We start from the raw sequence: 15,987 nt of genomic DNA, 5'->3' as shown, positions 1-15,987 counted from the left end.
TCCGGCCTTCGCCGCCGCCAAGGCACGAAGCCAGAGCGCGACGACATAAATCGTGGGAGCGCCCGCCTTTGAATCGGTTTCCCCCACGCCACGTCCTCCCCCTGCGTCTCGCACCAACAGCAGGTCCGTCTCCGTCTCCGCGCTGCCAGCCGCCTTCCCGCCCCAGACACGGCCTCGTTCGCGCCGCCCGCGCCCCGGCAGCTTCGGATGGCGCACGCGGCGATGAGCGCCAAGGCGCCCCTCGGCGTGGCGCCGACGGAGGAGGGGGCCGGGACGCCGGGGCAGCAGGCCGTGCTGGGGTAGATGGTGGAGGATGCCGCCGTGTGGTGCGCCGTCCACGGGCTCGTCGTCGAAGATCGCGCCAACCAGGTACGCCACACGAGTCACCCCTCCCGGTCTTGGATCGACTGGCTGCTAGTGTTCGTCAGTGTGTTAGCAAAAGCTTGCATTTTGGGCGGTCTCACTTTGTCAGAGAATTTCCTCTAGCTCCATGATTGGAATTTCTAATAGTTCGTTGTTGCCTCGGCTTGGAGGATGGAATAATGGAGTACCCACCCTGCCAAATTGCAGTAATGTTGTTCGCTGTTTAAAAGGACAAATGTTCAACTTGTCTTAACAGTTGCAGTAATGTAGTTCACTGTTAAAAAAGGAACAATTTTCAACATGTCTTGACTGTTGCCACTCTGCACTCTGGCGGGTTTTGATATAACCAGAAAAGAAGAAGAAGAAGAAGCAAACAGCATGCCCCAATTTCCTGTAACTGTAAGCTATAATTACCACTGAATTATCTGATCTGCATTTATATTGTCACTTGCAGAGATCGGGAACGATCCCTGCGGTTGGCCTGGTTCACGCTCCATTCTCGCTGCTTCCAGCGCGTTTTCCGGCATCGTTCTTCAATCAAGCATGCGAGCTGGCTCCTATCTTCAATGAGCTCGTGGATCGTGTCAGCTTGGATGGGGAGTTCTTCCAAGCTGCTTTGTCTAGGCAAGTTCTGAATTCTATCCACTGGATTCTTTTGGTACCAATGTGGTATATATCTTTGTTCGGAGCATACAGTGAGTAGACGAGATTGTTAGCTGATTTTTTTTCATCACAAGATTGTCGCCTTGAATTTTGAGGAGAATATAACTCTCTGTTAGTCAGGTCATAGAAGGCAGAGCTATTTTTCACATTTTTAGCTATATAATGGTTTCAGGTTAACAGCGGATTATCATTTTCTAATTTCAGAACAAAGCAGGTTGATGAATTTACTTCAAGGCTGCTAGAAATTCATGATAAGATGATGTCTATAAATAAGAAAGAGGTGAGTAAACTGTTTTTATCGGCCTCTATGTCTCAGTTTTGACCTTTAGGAAATGCTTCTTTCAAACTTTCTCTTGTTTTTTAGCCAGCCACTGATATGTGCTTGATACACTTTTAGGATATACACTTAGGATTGCACCGGTCTGACTATATGCTGGATTCCGAAACCAATTCACTACTTCAAATTGAGCTCAACACTATCCCATCATCCTTTCCTGGCCTTGGCTCCCTTGTCAGTGAACTTCAAAGGTCAATTTACTATCCATTCTATGGCAGAATTTTCATGTTTTCTTTCAAACTTTCTCTTATTTTTTCAATTGTAGTATGACCTCATTATGAAATGTTTAAGGTTGTACAAAATGATATTCCACCAGAAAGCATGGATGCCATGCGCCCGGTGCAGCAGCACTTGCCAACACGGACAAGCACTCCAGCCTCCAAAATGAATAACCTTCCAAAGGTAAATACTTAGATGAGTGGGTCAATAAAACTTGACTGGTGATTGGGTTTGGGTCCACGGTGAATTGGATTCTAATCGGAAGCTGATGCAACAGGATGCACAGAACATGGAAGTGTCTACACCAGTACCCCCAATAAATCCGGAAGGAAATGATGAGGACGAGACTCCAAAGAACACTGTCTCTAGAAATGGTGGTTTCCTGCAGAATGCAGTTGGGCAAGACCTAGTCCATCTTGGCGTTGCAAGAACAGCAAGTGGTTGCCCTTCGGATGTCGCTTCCGGTGTTAGCACCAGACACCAGCACAACAGAATGGATCTTGATCCAGCATCCAGCAGCGTGGATAATTTCAAAACACCAGAACTTACAAAAGAAAACGGTCTCGAGGAGGATGGGAAAGGAGAGAGTAGTATGTATGATGAGAGGCAACCTAAGAGAAGGAAGCGTACCCTTATGAATAATGAGCAAATAGATGAATTAGAGAAGGCTCTAGTAGATGAGCCTGAGATGCACAAAAACCCTGTTCTATTGCAGAGTTGGTCAGAGAAGTTAAGTCTGCAGGTAATTTTTTTTCACTTTGGGGCATTCAATTCTTAGGTCTTAATTGTTGAATGCATTCTCATTTATGGAAAATATGGCCGTGCTCTTGTAGGGCCCAGAGATCACAACATCACAACTTAAAAACTGGTAAAACTGTGTATCTTAACCGTTGTTTGAAGTTTCTTCCTTCAAATTGATAATAATGTTTTTTGTGCTTCTCATCTAAAGCAATTTGTAACCGTGTTTTCTCGTGCAATTTCCAGGTTGAAAAAAAGTGTTGTATGCAAATTCTGACGAGGGTGATATATAATACTATAATCCTAAGTCTGACAGCCTAAATAACCTGGTTCTAAGCTCCTGTTTGATCTTTTTTTTCTATACCTTTTATGCAAATCTGAACAGTTGTTTTTACACAACTGAACACCTTTTTAATGTGAGATATTGAGCATTATAATTGTTAGTATATTAGGTTAGAGTAAATTAGTTACCAAGCTAGGCAGCCCCGCTCCGGTATTTATCTCCACGGATGAAAAGGGGACACAGCTATGTCATTACATTCTATAGATGCTGAAGCATTTATTTTCATGATTGAATTTTTTTGGGAGAGCATAGTTCCGTCCTAATTTTTAATTCGCTTAACTTTTTTTACTAAATATGTAAATAGATGGATAGATATACATAGACGGTTACAAGCGTAATGAATAAATCAACCATGATTATAGAAGCAAATTAAACCTATCTACTAACTATGATTGTTTGGGGCGCAGCCCAACAATCATTTTAATCTATAAAATATACCCTATACTAACACCTATCTAACCCATTTGGATAGCTAAAAGAGTTTATTATAATCTAGAGTTGACTATGCTGTAATCACCATTCAAAAATGCTACCAGTGTATACCATCGAGTAGACCTACAAGTATATCACCACCGTCGCGATACAGAATGCGTCTCCTCATAATGGTGCAGATGAAGCAAGCGATGTGGCTCTTCCGCCCGGCAAGGAAGGGCAACTCCGGGAAGTCCCACCGCATGCCAAGGGTGGCGGCCATGCGCCTCAGACCTAGACCACCTAAGTCCGTTCGCTCGCAGTGCTCCGCCATGTATTTGGCGTCGAACACCCGGCCGCCGCCGAGAAGAGCATGGGTCTGGGCCATGAACTCGTGCCATGTCTCCGGCAGCGGCTGGCCGCCCGTGAGAATCTTCAGCATATATGCGAAGTCGTATGCTCCACCAAACGCCGCCCAGGTGAGCTCGTTGGGCCGCGGCGTCGCCGACAGTATGGCGGCCAGCTTGGCCGCGAACGCCGCGGAGCTCACGCCGCGCGCTCGGGCCTTGTCCAAGCAGACGCCCTGTGAGCGCAGGAACGTGACGGACTCCGGGGCGTGGCGGTCGCGCCGGGGGTCGAAGTCCGAGAACGTCACCTCCCACGCGAGCTGGAACAGACGTCCTTCTCCGTCCGCTGTGAGCGGGAGGTTCCCGTACTCGTTGGAGAGCGTGATGCCGAGCATCACGATGGGCACCGCATCAACGTTTTTCTTCACGAGGGCGTACTGCTTGCTCGGGGCGATTCGCGTCGCAGCGGACGAGCGGTGCAGTGTGCCCGCGTACTCGACGTCGAAGGTGATGCAGGGGAACAACGGGAGCAAGGAGCCTATCATGTTTAGCTCCGAGTTCATGTTCTCCGCCATGACGGTCCTGATTTGGAGACCCAGCATTTTGTGGCGAACGGCTGAGAAACAGGCGGCGCAGACGGCTGAGATACACGCGACGGCGCTCGGTTCTTGGCGGGTTACTTCTAGATTTGATGGACGAGGGGGCTGTGCCTCGGCCCGCATATATAGTCTGTCGATCGAGTTCTTCGGACTTTGGACAGGAAGTCCATGGCGGACTCAAGGGAAACGGCCCTTTCTTCTTTTCCATTTTTCAGTTTTAGGTTTCAAATCCCAATCACATTTCAAATTCAAACTGGTAGACTTTGTTGTCATTAGACTGGTAGACTTTGTCCAACTGAGCCCAGCCTGTTTAGTATTTGGATTTTATCTTGTGGTTGATTTAATTTAATTTGATTTATCTTCTAGTTTATTTACTCCGAGAAGAGCCTTCAGTATTCTTACTCCTATGATTTGGGATTTTACATGCGTATGTTGCTTGGTGGTGGGTAAATTCCTGTGGCTGTTTCAATGGCATACCAACTTGTTGTTACTCCCTCCGTTTCGTTTTAGTTGTCGCTGGATAGTGCAAAATTGAACTATTCAGCGACAACTAAAAAGAAACGGAGGGAGTACTTAAGATTTCTCTGTTTTTTTCTACAATTTATGAATGTGGGGGCAGGGTGCACTTGCAGCAAATTTTACAAGTTATTCTTTGTTCACTGGTGCGCTTATGTATTTTACCATCTCACTCAGCCTAGTATTAAGGACTGAAAGCTAAACTTATTATGTTCAAAATCTTCCACTAAACTGGGACTTTTGAGTACTGCGTGATTTATGTTTCTAACTACTCCAATGCTCTAGACTGTTATTGGCATAATAAACTTTGCCATGTTTGTCCAGGCACTTGACACAATAAAGAAATCTGCATCCAGTTTGTCCAAGGCTGATGTAAAGAGGATTGGCGTTTCAGAACTATTTTTCTTTTAGTCTACATGTGTACTGAAGCACCTGCAGTAGCTCCAGGTGAGGCGTGACAGAGCGGTTTGTAATTGTTGGCGGGAAGAGAAATTGTGTTTGAAGTACGCGTTTGTTCGTAATTGTTGATAGGCCATGTGTTGACTATAGGCTTATATTCTGCTGTGCTGTAGCGGACATAATATGCAAAAAAAAAAGAACTCCACCTTCGTGTCGTCCACGTCTCGACTCTCGCCGATAGCCCACATCGGGGTAGCATCGCGCCTCCGGCTTAGGGCGTCACAGTGCCTAGCTTCAAAAAAAATGTAATGTAACTTATTTTCACTGTGCATATAAACAATTTATCATTCTGGTGAATCAATCTATTTATATCGTATCAGTCGTGGGAACTGAAAGAAATAAAAGCAAGTGAAAGGTGGCTGGGAGGAACAACGCTAGATCGCCAGCAACGCCAGGATAACTAGCAGGAGAGACCGGAGTTCAATACCTAAGATGTCTTTTCCAAAGTTTGGGGCGATGATCCAGTGGTGTGGTTGGATAATTGTAAGAATTATTTCAACATTTGCAATGTCCCCGAGGCGATCTAGGTCTCAGCTGCTACCATGCACTTGGATTCGAATGCGTCTAGATGGTGGCAATCGTATAAGATTCGAAATGGGTTGGGATCCTGTCAGGAGTTTTCTGCTGCTGTGCTAGCGAAATTTGGTACTGAATCTTACCCAAAGGCTTTGAGAACAATTATGAAGTTAATATAGTCATACACTTTGGAAGTGTACGTAGCAGAATTTGAACAGGCTCGTTATGTGGCCGAGGTGCATAATCCAAAGTTGGACGAAATGTTTTTTTTGTCGCCAAGTTCATTTATGGCATGAAATCAGAGATTCAGAATGTGGTTCAGCTTCAGTTGCCCAGTACCATGGATAGAGCCACTGTGCTGGCTCAACTACTGTAGGAGATACTGGATAGCAGTAGAAGTAAGGTTCAGAGACAAGGGAGCCTTCCAAGACCACCATACCTGCAGAATAAGCCAGAGAACAAAGTACTACAAGCTATACATGTCCAACGGCCGGCCCGGCACGGCTGGGCCTGGCACGAGGGGCGTCAGTCCAAGCCCGGCATGGTTTAGTGTCGTGCTGGGCCGGGCTGGCCCGCGGGCTGGCTGACGCAGCCCAGGCCCGGCACGATTATTCTTATACGGGCCGTGCCGGGCCGAAGGCACGACGGGACTGTCGTGCCGGGTCGGGCCCGGACCCGTAAACAAAAAAAACACTCTAAAATTCAGAATTTAAGGATAATATTCAAATTTAGTTTAGATTCAATTAATTATATTTATAATTTTAGATACATAATTAGACAAAGAATTTTAGATACACATATAAACACATATAACAATTCAGAATACTCTTATATAATAACATATTATCAGTATTATAGCTAAAAACAGAATGACAGTTACAAAATAAGTTCCTAAAATGGGCCGTTATCGTGCCTACTAATTAACCGTGTCGGGCCCGTGCCTGCACCGCGGGCCAGACGGCCAGCCCAAGCCCGGCACAGCTATCGGACCGGGCCGGCCCGGGCACGGTTCTAGTCGGGCCGGGTCGTGCTCGTGCCGGGCCACGACCGTGCCGGGTCACGGGTCCACTGCCGGGCCGGCCCATTTGGACATGTCTACTACAAGCCACAATGGAGTTGTCCAGGAAGAGGCAACTCAGGGAATTCAGGAAGTTGAATGGGCTTTGTTACGCTTGTGGTGAGAAAATTGAGTCGGGGCATCTTGCTAAGTGTTCAAGGAGAGGACCGGCTCAGCTTAATGTGGTGGAGAGTGAAGATACAACCATGGAGATTGAGGTTATCTGTACAGTCGTGCTCAGTAGTGCAAGTGAAAGTGTAGTGGGGATGTGATGAGGACTTCAACAATGGTGAAAGAGTTTGAATGGTGGGCTAGTGGTCATTTTTTCAAACTGATATGAGAATTTTTCCCCTGAGTGCATTTGACGTTATTGAAAGTCGCCTAGAGGGGAGTGAATAGGCGAAACCTAAAAATTATAAACTTTGAACACAAACTTCACTCGAGGTTAGCGTTAAAATGAGTAGTAATAAAATCAGAGTGCAGAAGATAGTTCTTCTTACTACGAGTTGCTCAATCAATGTGGATAACTTTGGGAGCTAACTCAAAACGATTGAAAGCAAGAAAACTTAGAGAAAGGGGAGAGGAAGAACCAAATCGTAATACAAGATTAACACAAAGACACGGACGAATTGTTTCCTAAGGTTTGCTTCCAAAGAACCACACAATTAGGTGTCTTTAAATCCTTACCCTCTCTCAAATGGTCACTTAGATCGGCTGAATGCTTCTCCTTAATCTCGTGGGTGACCCAGACCCCGCAAGGATCACCACACAATTAGGTGTCTCTTGCTACCTTTACAAGTCATTTGAGGGTTTAGAAGGAGATGAAGAAAGCACGATCAAGAAACCAAGCCAAAGAGCAACAAAAGATCAAAATGTCACACTCTCTTGGGTCTCTCCAATGCACTACTCACTAATAATTCTCGAACACAATTATAGCACTTGGAGATGGATTTGATGCTTTCAGTGTGGATGGAGTGAAGTCTTTGCTCCTTGCAATGAATGTGAGTTTGTGGAAGCTTGGGGGTACCTTGAATGGAGGTGGTTGGGGTTGTATTTATAACCCTCAACCACCACATAGTCTTTGCCAAATTTCTGCCACACGCGGACGATCCATGCCCCTAGGCCGGACGGTCCGCCCCTGCACATCAACGAATGAAATCCCAACGATCAGCAGTAATGGCTATATCAACGGCTATAAGTGCATTAAATGTTTCATCGGATGTCAGATAAAGCAGTCGCGGACGGTCTGGTCGTGCATGTAACCACTACACGACGGTTCACTTACAGCGACCTACGGTTGGTTGCTAAAGCGGCTTTTAGCGACCTACGGTTGGTCGCTAAAAACCTTTAGCGACCCATAAGGATGGTCGCTGTAGGTGCCGTCGCTAAAGGCTTTAGCGACCGACCGTCCGTTGCTAATATTGTATATTTAGCGACCAATCGTGGGTTGCTGTACTATAGATTTAGCAACCAACCGTAAGTCGTCATACTATATATTTAGCAACCAACAGAAAGTCGCCCTTGTTACAGTTGTTGTTAATAATAATATACATTTAATTAAGCACCACAAATCACAAATTTTTATACACAAATCATAAAGACATACACATTTAATCAGTATCACAGTCATAGATCCATCACATAAACACAAAAGCACCACAATTATATGATCACAAAAGCATCACAATTATAATATTATTCACAATTAGATCATTTACAAATAGCTAGATCATTCACAAAAGCTCCAGAGATGATCAGTCACAAAAGCACCACAGCGACATCACTCCAGCTTGAAGCAGTTCAAAAGCCCACAACTACATCACTAATGTTTCATATCACTCCAGCTATTGTTCAAAAGCCCACAACTACATCACTCTAGCTGCTCCAGAGCTGATCAGTCACAAAAGCACCAAACAGTCGTGTAGTGAACACCTTAAAATCCTATTTTGGGGAATCTAGTAAAACTCTCTACAGGCTTTGAAGCGAAATACCTTTTAATCATAATTTTCTTACCTTTGGAGTTACATCTCATAAAAAATGTTTCTAATAAAATATTAAATGAAAAGAACCCCCATGTCAAATAAGTCATTCCTTTATTAAAATTATATAATTATAAGTACTCTCTAAGAAATTATTTTAAATCATCTCTTAATAAAGGATATACACTAGGAATTTTTCCTTAAATAAATATTTTTGAAGTGTATGAATTATCTATTTAAGAGCATTTGCATGCATGAGAAGATTAATAAATACTTACTATAAAAAATAAATATAGTGCATTCATGCCGGAGATTTTGATTATACATTTAATTTGAATTTGAAACTCTAGCTCATATTTGAATTTATAATTTATATTAAAACTAGAAAATAAAATAATATATAAAATTAAAACAGGAAAAAAAAAGAAAAAGAGATGCTTACTTATGACATGGGCCGAATGCGCCCAGCCAGCCCATCCATGTTTCCTCCTTACCTGAACGTGCGCGCCTGTGGACCCGCTTTGTCAGCACAATAAACTATGGTGGGCTTCTTTGTCTCACTGGCGCGTGGGGTCTATTGTTAATCGGCCCACATGTCACGCCCATACACATGGGGGTGGGAATCGATCACTGCCCGATGGACCCCGAACCTAGAGCCTTCTTCTCAATCGTTTTTAGATAGGATTCGTTCCCTGAATCATAAGGAGATGCCTCCACCACGGATCCTTGTACAGTGAATCCCGCCTGGGTTCCTGCCCTGATCATGACCATAGCTATATATGAATTACCTCGTGCAGCCCTCAACACATTAGACCACCTCGACGTTGGAAGCCAGGGCCACCATGACCAAGAGCGGATGAACTACCAGAGCACCGTGAAACTCCATCGCGTGGGAACAGGGTAGCCGCATGGAAAACTCCAGTACATTGTCGTTGAGTCCTCGGATAAAGGCCAAGGAGGTTCACCGGAGGGCACCGAATGTTGTTGCAGTGCTATTGGGTAAGGAGATCGAGCGGATCGCTATGCCAAGCGGGTAGATTGTGATGCACATTGCGTCGCCGCTGTTGTCGAGTCGACTCGACTGATCAGAGGGAGCATGGTGGCCAGGGACCATTGCTAGAGCGTATGGATCACGATGGTGGCTGTTGCGAATACGGGGAGCCATCGTGTGGTCGGGAATTGCTCGCCGGAGCGGGCTAACCGCTGCAGAGTCGCCCTTCAACGTGAGCAGGGGCCTCTTCGCCATAATCTCTGGTGAGTAACATGTAATATTTCTCTCCATAATCTTCTCTTCAATTAGCACATTTGTACGGGTGATTGGGGCACTTGACGGTTGGGTGACGGGGCTCCGACGAGGTCTCCGCCGTCTGAGCATGTGCACGTCCTAGCAGCGAGATAGGGGGTAAGGAGAAGATGGCCGAGTACTGTTGATATGGGGTTCAATGCTGGAGATTAGAAGTGGATCTACCGATTCGCCACATTGAATCATGGGCGTTGATCTACAATCGTGCGATCCAGGGCTAAAGTAAGGCGTGGCGGATTCTTAGCCAAAGATCTGGGATCCGAGGGTTACCGTAGTGTTCTTGTTCTGATCTAATCTTGGACATTTGATAGTGGTCCAACGATTGAGATCCGAAGACACCCCTTTGACCATGGCCTTTTTCATAAGAGACCATGCAGTTAGTTATAATGAACCTGTCGTCCATACCTAGTTCAAAATATTTTAAATTAAGTCCTAAAATTTATAAATTAGACCTTGGAGTTTTGAGGAATAGTGGCCTCAATCCTCTAGCTAACTGTTTATACAAATAAAATACACGAAATATATTTTAAGTATAAAAATAATTCTAAAAACTTAGAAAATTCATATCTAATTCATTTTAACTCCGATTTTAGTGATTCCCGAACCTACGGTCTCATAATGATGTGTACAATTTTATTGGTATAATGTTATTTTGACCTATTCTTTGCCCATCTATATGTATTTCTACGATAGAAGCGAGGTTGTGAGGCACTTAGATCCTAGATTGGAGAAGTACCTGGAGTTGCACCAAAAAGGCAAGTTGTGCCCTTGATCACTTTTCTTTACCCAATAGTGTTTTCGATAATCAATGTGACATGCTCAAGTTAACTTGATGGGACCTAATAGGTTAGCCTAGTTTTGTTCATCCTAGACCTTACAAACAAATGAAGTATTGGGTAATCTTGCTATTGCTCTACCTAGTTTTGGGATTAATATTATATCTGAATAATGATCATGTTCCATTATTATTGTTTGTTTAATTATTGTTCATGATAAGATTATTATGTTAATTGGAACATGGAGCGAACAACGCCGTGGCAGATGGGTATAATGGCTTGTGGGTAAAGATGTGCAAACTTTGCAAAGTGTAAAACTGGTATATCAGCCTTGCTCATGATCACGAGCGGCTCGGACCCTCACATGAGTAATTTATGGAATTAAATTTAATCTGTCATTTGCATTGCATTGTGGGATTTATTATCAATTGTGATCAAATATTTATTTGGGTTGGTATCTACTTATATTTAATAATTAATAAAATTTTGACCAACTATTAAAAGCAATGCTCAACTTTAACCATTCTTCTTGGTAAGCCTTACACTTTACATAAGCCCCCACTGTAAGTGAGCTCACGCACATTATTCCCCACAACTTATTGAGCAATGAACGTATGTGAGCTCACTCTTGCTAAACTCACACTAGGTCAAGAACAGGTATCACAAAATGAGGAGAATGAAGGATGCTATGATGAGTTCGGAGAGGTCTAGGTCGTCGTCTCTCAGTCAACTATGGGTGTGGAGGATCGTTGTCGTAAAATGATGTAATTATTTAGCTATTTTGTACAGAACCCTTATTATGTAATAAATATGTGACATTGATTTATGTAGATCTATCATGTAACCACCCACCTCCCAGCCTATATAAATATATGCCACCATAACACCTTAAGCCATCAATCATAGACTCATCTCCTCCATAGCCTCGCGGCAGCACCGCTGCCATCCAAGCCACAGCAGCCCGCCACTAGCTAGACTCGCAGCCATAAGCTGCTATGACCATCTCGTCAAAGTTTGACTCCCACCCAAACTCTAGCGACAACTCTGGCGAGGAATTTCTCTCCGCCCATTCATCTTCTGGGGCAACCCAAAACATCGCCGTGACCAGCTCAGCGAGAGCTTCGTCATCGTGCTTCCATTTCGTCGACCAGATCTTTGGTTCATCGTCAAAAAAACCGAGATGACCAACATCAACGCGTGATTGAAGGTCTTGATTGGAAGGTAACTTGATGGTAGGTTAGGGGTCTTTCCCTCTTGATAAGTTTGACGCTTCCCACCTGATAGACAACAACCACCATATACCCTTTTACATGCAAGATTTGCATAAACACAAATTTAACGATAGGTACAATCATGATAAGTTGGCAACATCTAGATCATGCATTTGTAAACAAACTTTTCCCATCTTTAACAAACTTAACTAACCAATCAGATTGCGTCATATCATCTATTTTTGTGCAACCCTACTAATTTATTAAAAATGTGATATCTTCTAGATCAAATAATTTGTTTTAATCTGTTCAAGTTGTGTTAGGTTCATACTAATTTCTGTGTGCGTAGTAATAACATTGTTTTAATTATGCCACATGTTTTAATTAATTAATTATTTATTTATTTATTTAATTAATGTTAATTAACTTGATAATCTAGTTAATCTAATTTATAGTTCTAACCTACTCATTTTATAAATAATTGTTAATGATTAATACCAACTCAAATGTTTTAATTTAATACCTGCTTAGTTTAAATGCAATACATGTTAGATCCCATCTATTAGATTTATTACGCTTAAAATATCGTTTTATCCATAAATTCTTTGTTTTAGCTCCGATTTTAATGGTTCTCGAACCTACGATCTCGTAGCGACGCGTAGGATATTCTTATGTTGTTTGTTCATGTGCTTTGGTGTAATGTTACCATACCTATTATTTGTTTGATTATATGTATTGCTAAGCATAGAAGTGAGGTCACGAGAAATCTGAAGACTAATTTGGTGAAGTACATAGGAATCTCGAGTTTAAAGCAAGTTGTGCCTTTGATCACTTTTCTTTACCCAATAATGTTTCTGTTAATCACTGTGACATGCTCAGGTTAATCTAATGGGACCTAATAGGCCTCCCTAGACTTGTTTATCACACACCTTGTTTACCACTGAACTTTTGGGTAGCTTTGCTATTGCTCTACCTGGTTTTGAGATTAATATTACATTATGATCATGTTCCAATTCTACTACTGTTTTAATTATTGTTCATGACAAGATCATTGTGTTAATTGGAACATGGAGCTTAACTTGAGAAACACGTGCTACCACAAGGGTGAAATGGGATGCCCTTGGCTGACTAATTAGGAAAGCTAGTGGAGGACTACCTTACCTGAAAGGGGCAATGGCAGTAGGGGAGTTGCGTATAGGGAAGTTCTTGGGTCGATCATGCTACGATGGCTTTTCGGACGAGTGATTCCTATATTGCCCTTCCTAGAATGTAGCGGGTTTTCTGAAGCTAGTGGAACTTTGTAAAGGCCTCATAGTGGATCCCTAGCCATTCACCTCAGAAGTGTCTAAGGGTATAGTTAACCCTGGCTAGACGGGATACACGACCTGTGGGTAAAGGGCGCAACCTCTGTAGAGTGTAAAACTGGTATATCGGTTGTGCTCGCGGTCATGAGCAGCTCAGGACTCTCGCATGATTAACTTATGGAATTAATCTTAATCTGTCATATGCATTGCATTGTGGGTGTTGTTATTAATCTTGATCTCTTACTTAATTGGGATGGTATCTACTTATACTTAGTAACTGCTAATAAAATTTTGACCAACTTTAAAAGCAATGCTCAGCTTTAACCATCTCCTTTGGTAAACCTTACACTTCACATGAGCTCCCACCTTTGGTGAGTTTATGCACATTATTCCCCACAACTTGTTGAGCGATGAACGTATGTGAGCTCACCCTTGTTGTACTCACATCCCCCTAGGTCAAGAAAAGGTACCCCTGGATGAGGCGTACGAAGGATGTTGTGATGAGTTCGTGAGTGGTCTAGGCCGTCGTCTCCCAGTCAACTTTGTGTTGCTGGATCGTTGTCTTCGCATGATGTAATTATTTAATATTTTATACAGAACTCAACTATATATTAAGGATGTGACATTCGTTTCTGTACCATGAGTCATCATATGTGTGAGACTTAGTCCCAGCACACATTTGGCTTTTCGCGCCCGGGTCCCTAAAACCTGGGTGTGACATCTTTCATGTGTCGAAATTAAATCCGTTCACTCCATCATATACACCATTGTGCAATGATCTGCCTCAAATGGCTGATCTTACATGGCTGGATGTCCAGCCTGTGCAAATTTTGGATTGTCCTTTAGTTTGGAAGGGAAGTCGTTCAGTGGTTCAACTTCCAATTCAATCGGCTACATGGGAGGATTATGAAGTCTTGAAGCCTAGATTTCCATCAGTTCTTGATTGTGGACAATTAAGCTCAGGCAGAGGGGAAGATGTCAGTACTGAAGCACATGCAGTAGCTCCGGGTGAGGCGTGACAGCGTGGTTGGCTGTAGGAGTGGAAGAAGCGAAGTTAGCAGGAAGAGAAATTGTGTTTGAAGTGTGCGTTCATGTCACACACGGATTTAAGGGATAAAGCCGGGTGCGTCTCATATGTGCGCCAAGTAAGAACAACACATATAATAACAGAGTGCATAGAGATAAACGTCATAAATATCATAAATGTACTTATTACATAGCGGAAGTCTTACAAAATAAATGATAAATATAAAACAAACTAAATATTATTTCTCTGGTGCCACAAAGCGGACTAGGAGACACCACCTAGATCAAGTCGAACTCCTCGTTGTGCGGCTCCTCTTCGACCACATGCTCTACACCTGTGGGGGTTTATATATCGCAAGAGTGGGCTCTCAAAAGATCATAGCTCAACAAGTTGTGGGGAATAATGTGCATAAACTCACCAAAGGTGGGAGTTCATGTGAAGTGTAAGGCTAATCAACAAAATAATGGTTGAAACTGAGCATTGCTTTTAGAAGTTGGTCACAATTTTATTAGCAGTTACTAAGTGTAAGTAAATACCAAACCATAATAATAGTAAATAAAAGTAGTAATAAATAATCTCAATGCGATGCAAATGACAAATTGAATTTAATTCCATAAATTAATCATGTGAGAGTCCTGAGCTGCTCATGACCATGAGCATGACTAATATACCAGTTTTACACTCTGCAGAGGTTGTACCATGTACCCACAAGTCATGTTACCCATCTGCCAAGGGGTCATGAATCCCATACACCTCTACCAAGGAAGCAAGACATGGTAACACTACGAGGCCTTTACCTAGTTCCATTAGCTTCAGAAAACCCGCTACAGTTTCTAGGAAGAGCATGCAGGAATCCCCCGTCTGACCGTCATCGCAGCAAAATCAACCCGGGAACCTCCCTACACGCCTACTCCCCAACTGCCCTTGCCCCTATCGGGTAAGGTAATCCTCCACTAGCTTTTCTAGTTAGTCAGCTAAGGGCGTCCCATTCCACCCTTGTGGTGGCACGTGTTTTTCAAGTTAAGCTCCAGGTTACAATTAAAAATAATGATCTTGACATGAACAATAAATAAAATAACAGAATAATTGGAACATGGACATAATGTAATATTAATCCCAAAACCATATAGAGCAATAACAAAACTACCCAAACGATTCAGGGGTAAACAAGGTAAAAGGATAACCAGTCTAGGGTGACCTATTGGGTAAAATTAAACCTATGCATTGATAAGTGATAATAATGAACATTATTGGGTAAAAAGTGGTCAAGGGCACAACTTGCCTTCAACGAGCTCCTGCTCAGCAACTTCTACCTGCTAAACACCGGGATCCTCAGCCACTGGCTCTTCTTCTACTCGCCACAATACAAACAAGCATAGTATAAAGAGGAAATTAACATCACACCAAACATGTATACAAAATACATATTAATAATCTACATATTAAAATAAGATCATAGAAAAAAGAATCATTAAATTTGGAGTTATGGATTTTAAGTTATGAATTTCTGAAGGTTCTATGTATGTGATACAAGATTAATTAAGAGATAAATTTTAATATGGTTTTAATGTCAAAACAGAGAGATTATGCGATAAACAACATTATTACAAAATTATAGAAACTGGAATGGATTAATTTGGACTAAGTATGAATTTTCTAGGAATTAAACAAGTTCTAACCATTATTTTTACATTAAAAATCATTTTCTATTAACTTTTCCTAGATTTTCTAATCTCCTGGACTGCGTGTATAATAAACAGAAACAAAGGGACCCTGGCGTAAAAATCCCTAAGACCTAGAGCGCTGCGCCGTGGACTGC

General features: G+C 42.7%; 2 protein-coding genes across 4 annotated transcripts in view; both read left to right on the top strand.

The window, feature by feature from the left end:
- Nucleotides 1-288: 288 nt before the first annotated feature.
- The window catches only part of LOC100273590 (Glutathione synthetase chloroplastic), a 69,117-nt gene continuing 53,418 nt past the window's right edge, over nucleotides 289-15,987 (top strand). Inside the window, exon 1 of the mRNA XM_035964633.1 lies at nucleotides 289-369. Within this exon, the coding sequence (XP_035820526.1) occupies nucleotides 304-369 (66 nt within the window). The 5' untranslated portion in view covers nucleotides 289-303. The remainder of the gene's footprint in view (nucleotides 370-15,987) is intronic.
- LOC103648179 (nodulin homeobox) lies at nucleotides 1,219-2,774 on the top strand. 3 transcript variants are annotated; one of them, XM_020548718.1, is made up of 6 exons: nucleotides 1,219-1,306; nucleotides 1,424-1,554; nucleotides 1,680-1,765; nucleotides 1,860-2,324; nucleotides 2,416-2,450; nucleotides 2,567-2,774. In XM_020548718.1, the coding sequence occupies exons 3-6, from the start codon at nucleotides 1,685-1,687 to the stop codon at nucleotides 2,595-2,597; spliced, it is 612 nt and encodes a 203-aa protein (XP_020404307.1). In that variant the 5' UTR covers nucleotides 1,219-1,306; nucleotides 1,424-1,554; nucleotides 1,680-1,684; the 3' UTR covers nucleotides 2,598-2,774. The 3 variants fall into 3 exon arrangements, with proteins under 3 accessions (XP_020404307.1, XP_020404306.1, XP_020404305.1); XM_020548717.1 differs by having other exon boundaries at nucleotides 1,655-1,765; XM_020548716.1 differs by having other exon boundaries at nucleotides 1,424-1,765.

Source organism: Zea mays, chromosome 2 (assembly GCF_902167145.1).
Source record: "Zea mays cultivar B73 chromosome 2, Zm-B73-REFERENCE-NAM-5.0, whole genome shotgun sequence".
Taxonomy (NCBI): domain Eukaryota; kingdom Viridiplantae; phylum Streptophyta; class Magnoliopsida; order Poales; family Poaceae; genus Zea; species Zea mays.
This window is presented reverse-complemented; position numbering and strand designations above follow the sequence as displayed.

What these genes read in the sequence shown, in the direction of transcription:
- LOC103648179 (XM_020548716.1), top strand. Translation starts at nt 1,646, where the DNA reads ATGTTTAAGGTTGTACAAAATGATATTCCACCAGAAAGCATGGATGCC. An exon ending in AAATGAATAACCTTCCAAAG is followed by an intron (nt 1,766 to 1,859) that starts GTAAATACTTAG and finishes CTGATGCAACAG; the next exon opens with GATGCACAGAACATGGAAGT. An exon ending in ACATCACAACTTAAAAACTG is followed by an intron (nt 2,451 to 2,566) that starts GTAAAACTGTGT and finishes TGCAATTTCCAG; the next exon opens with GTTGAAAAAAAGTGTTGTAT.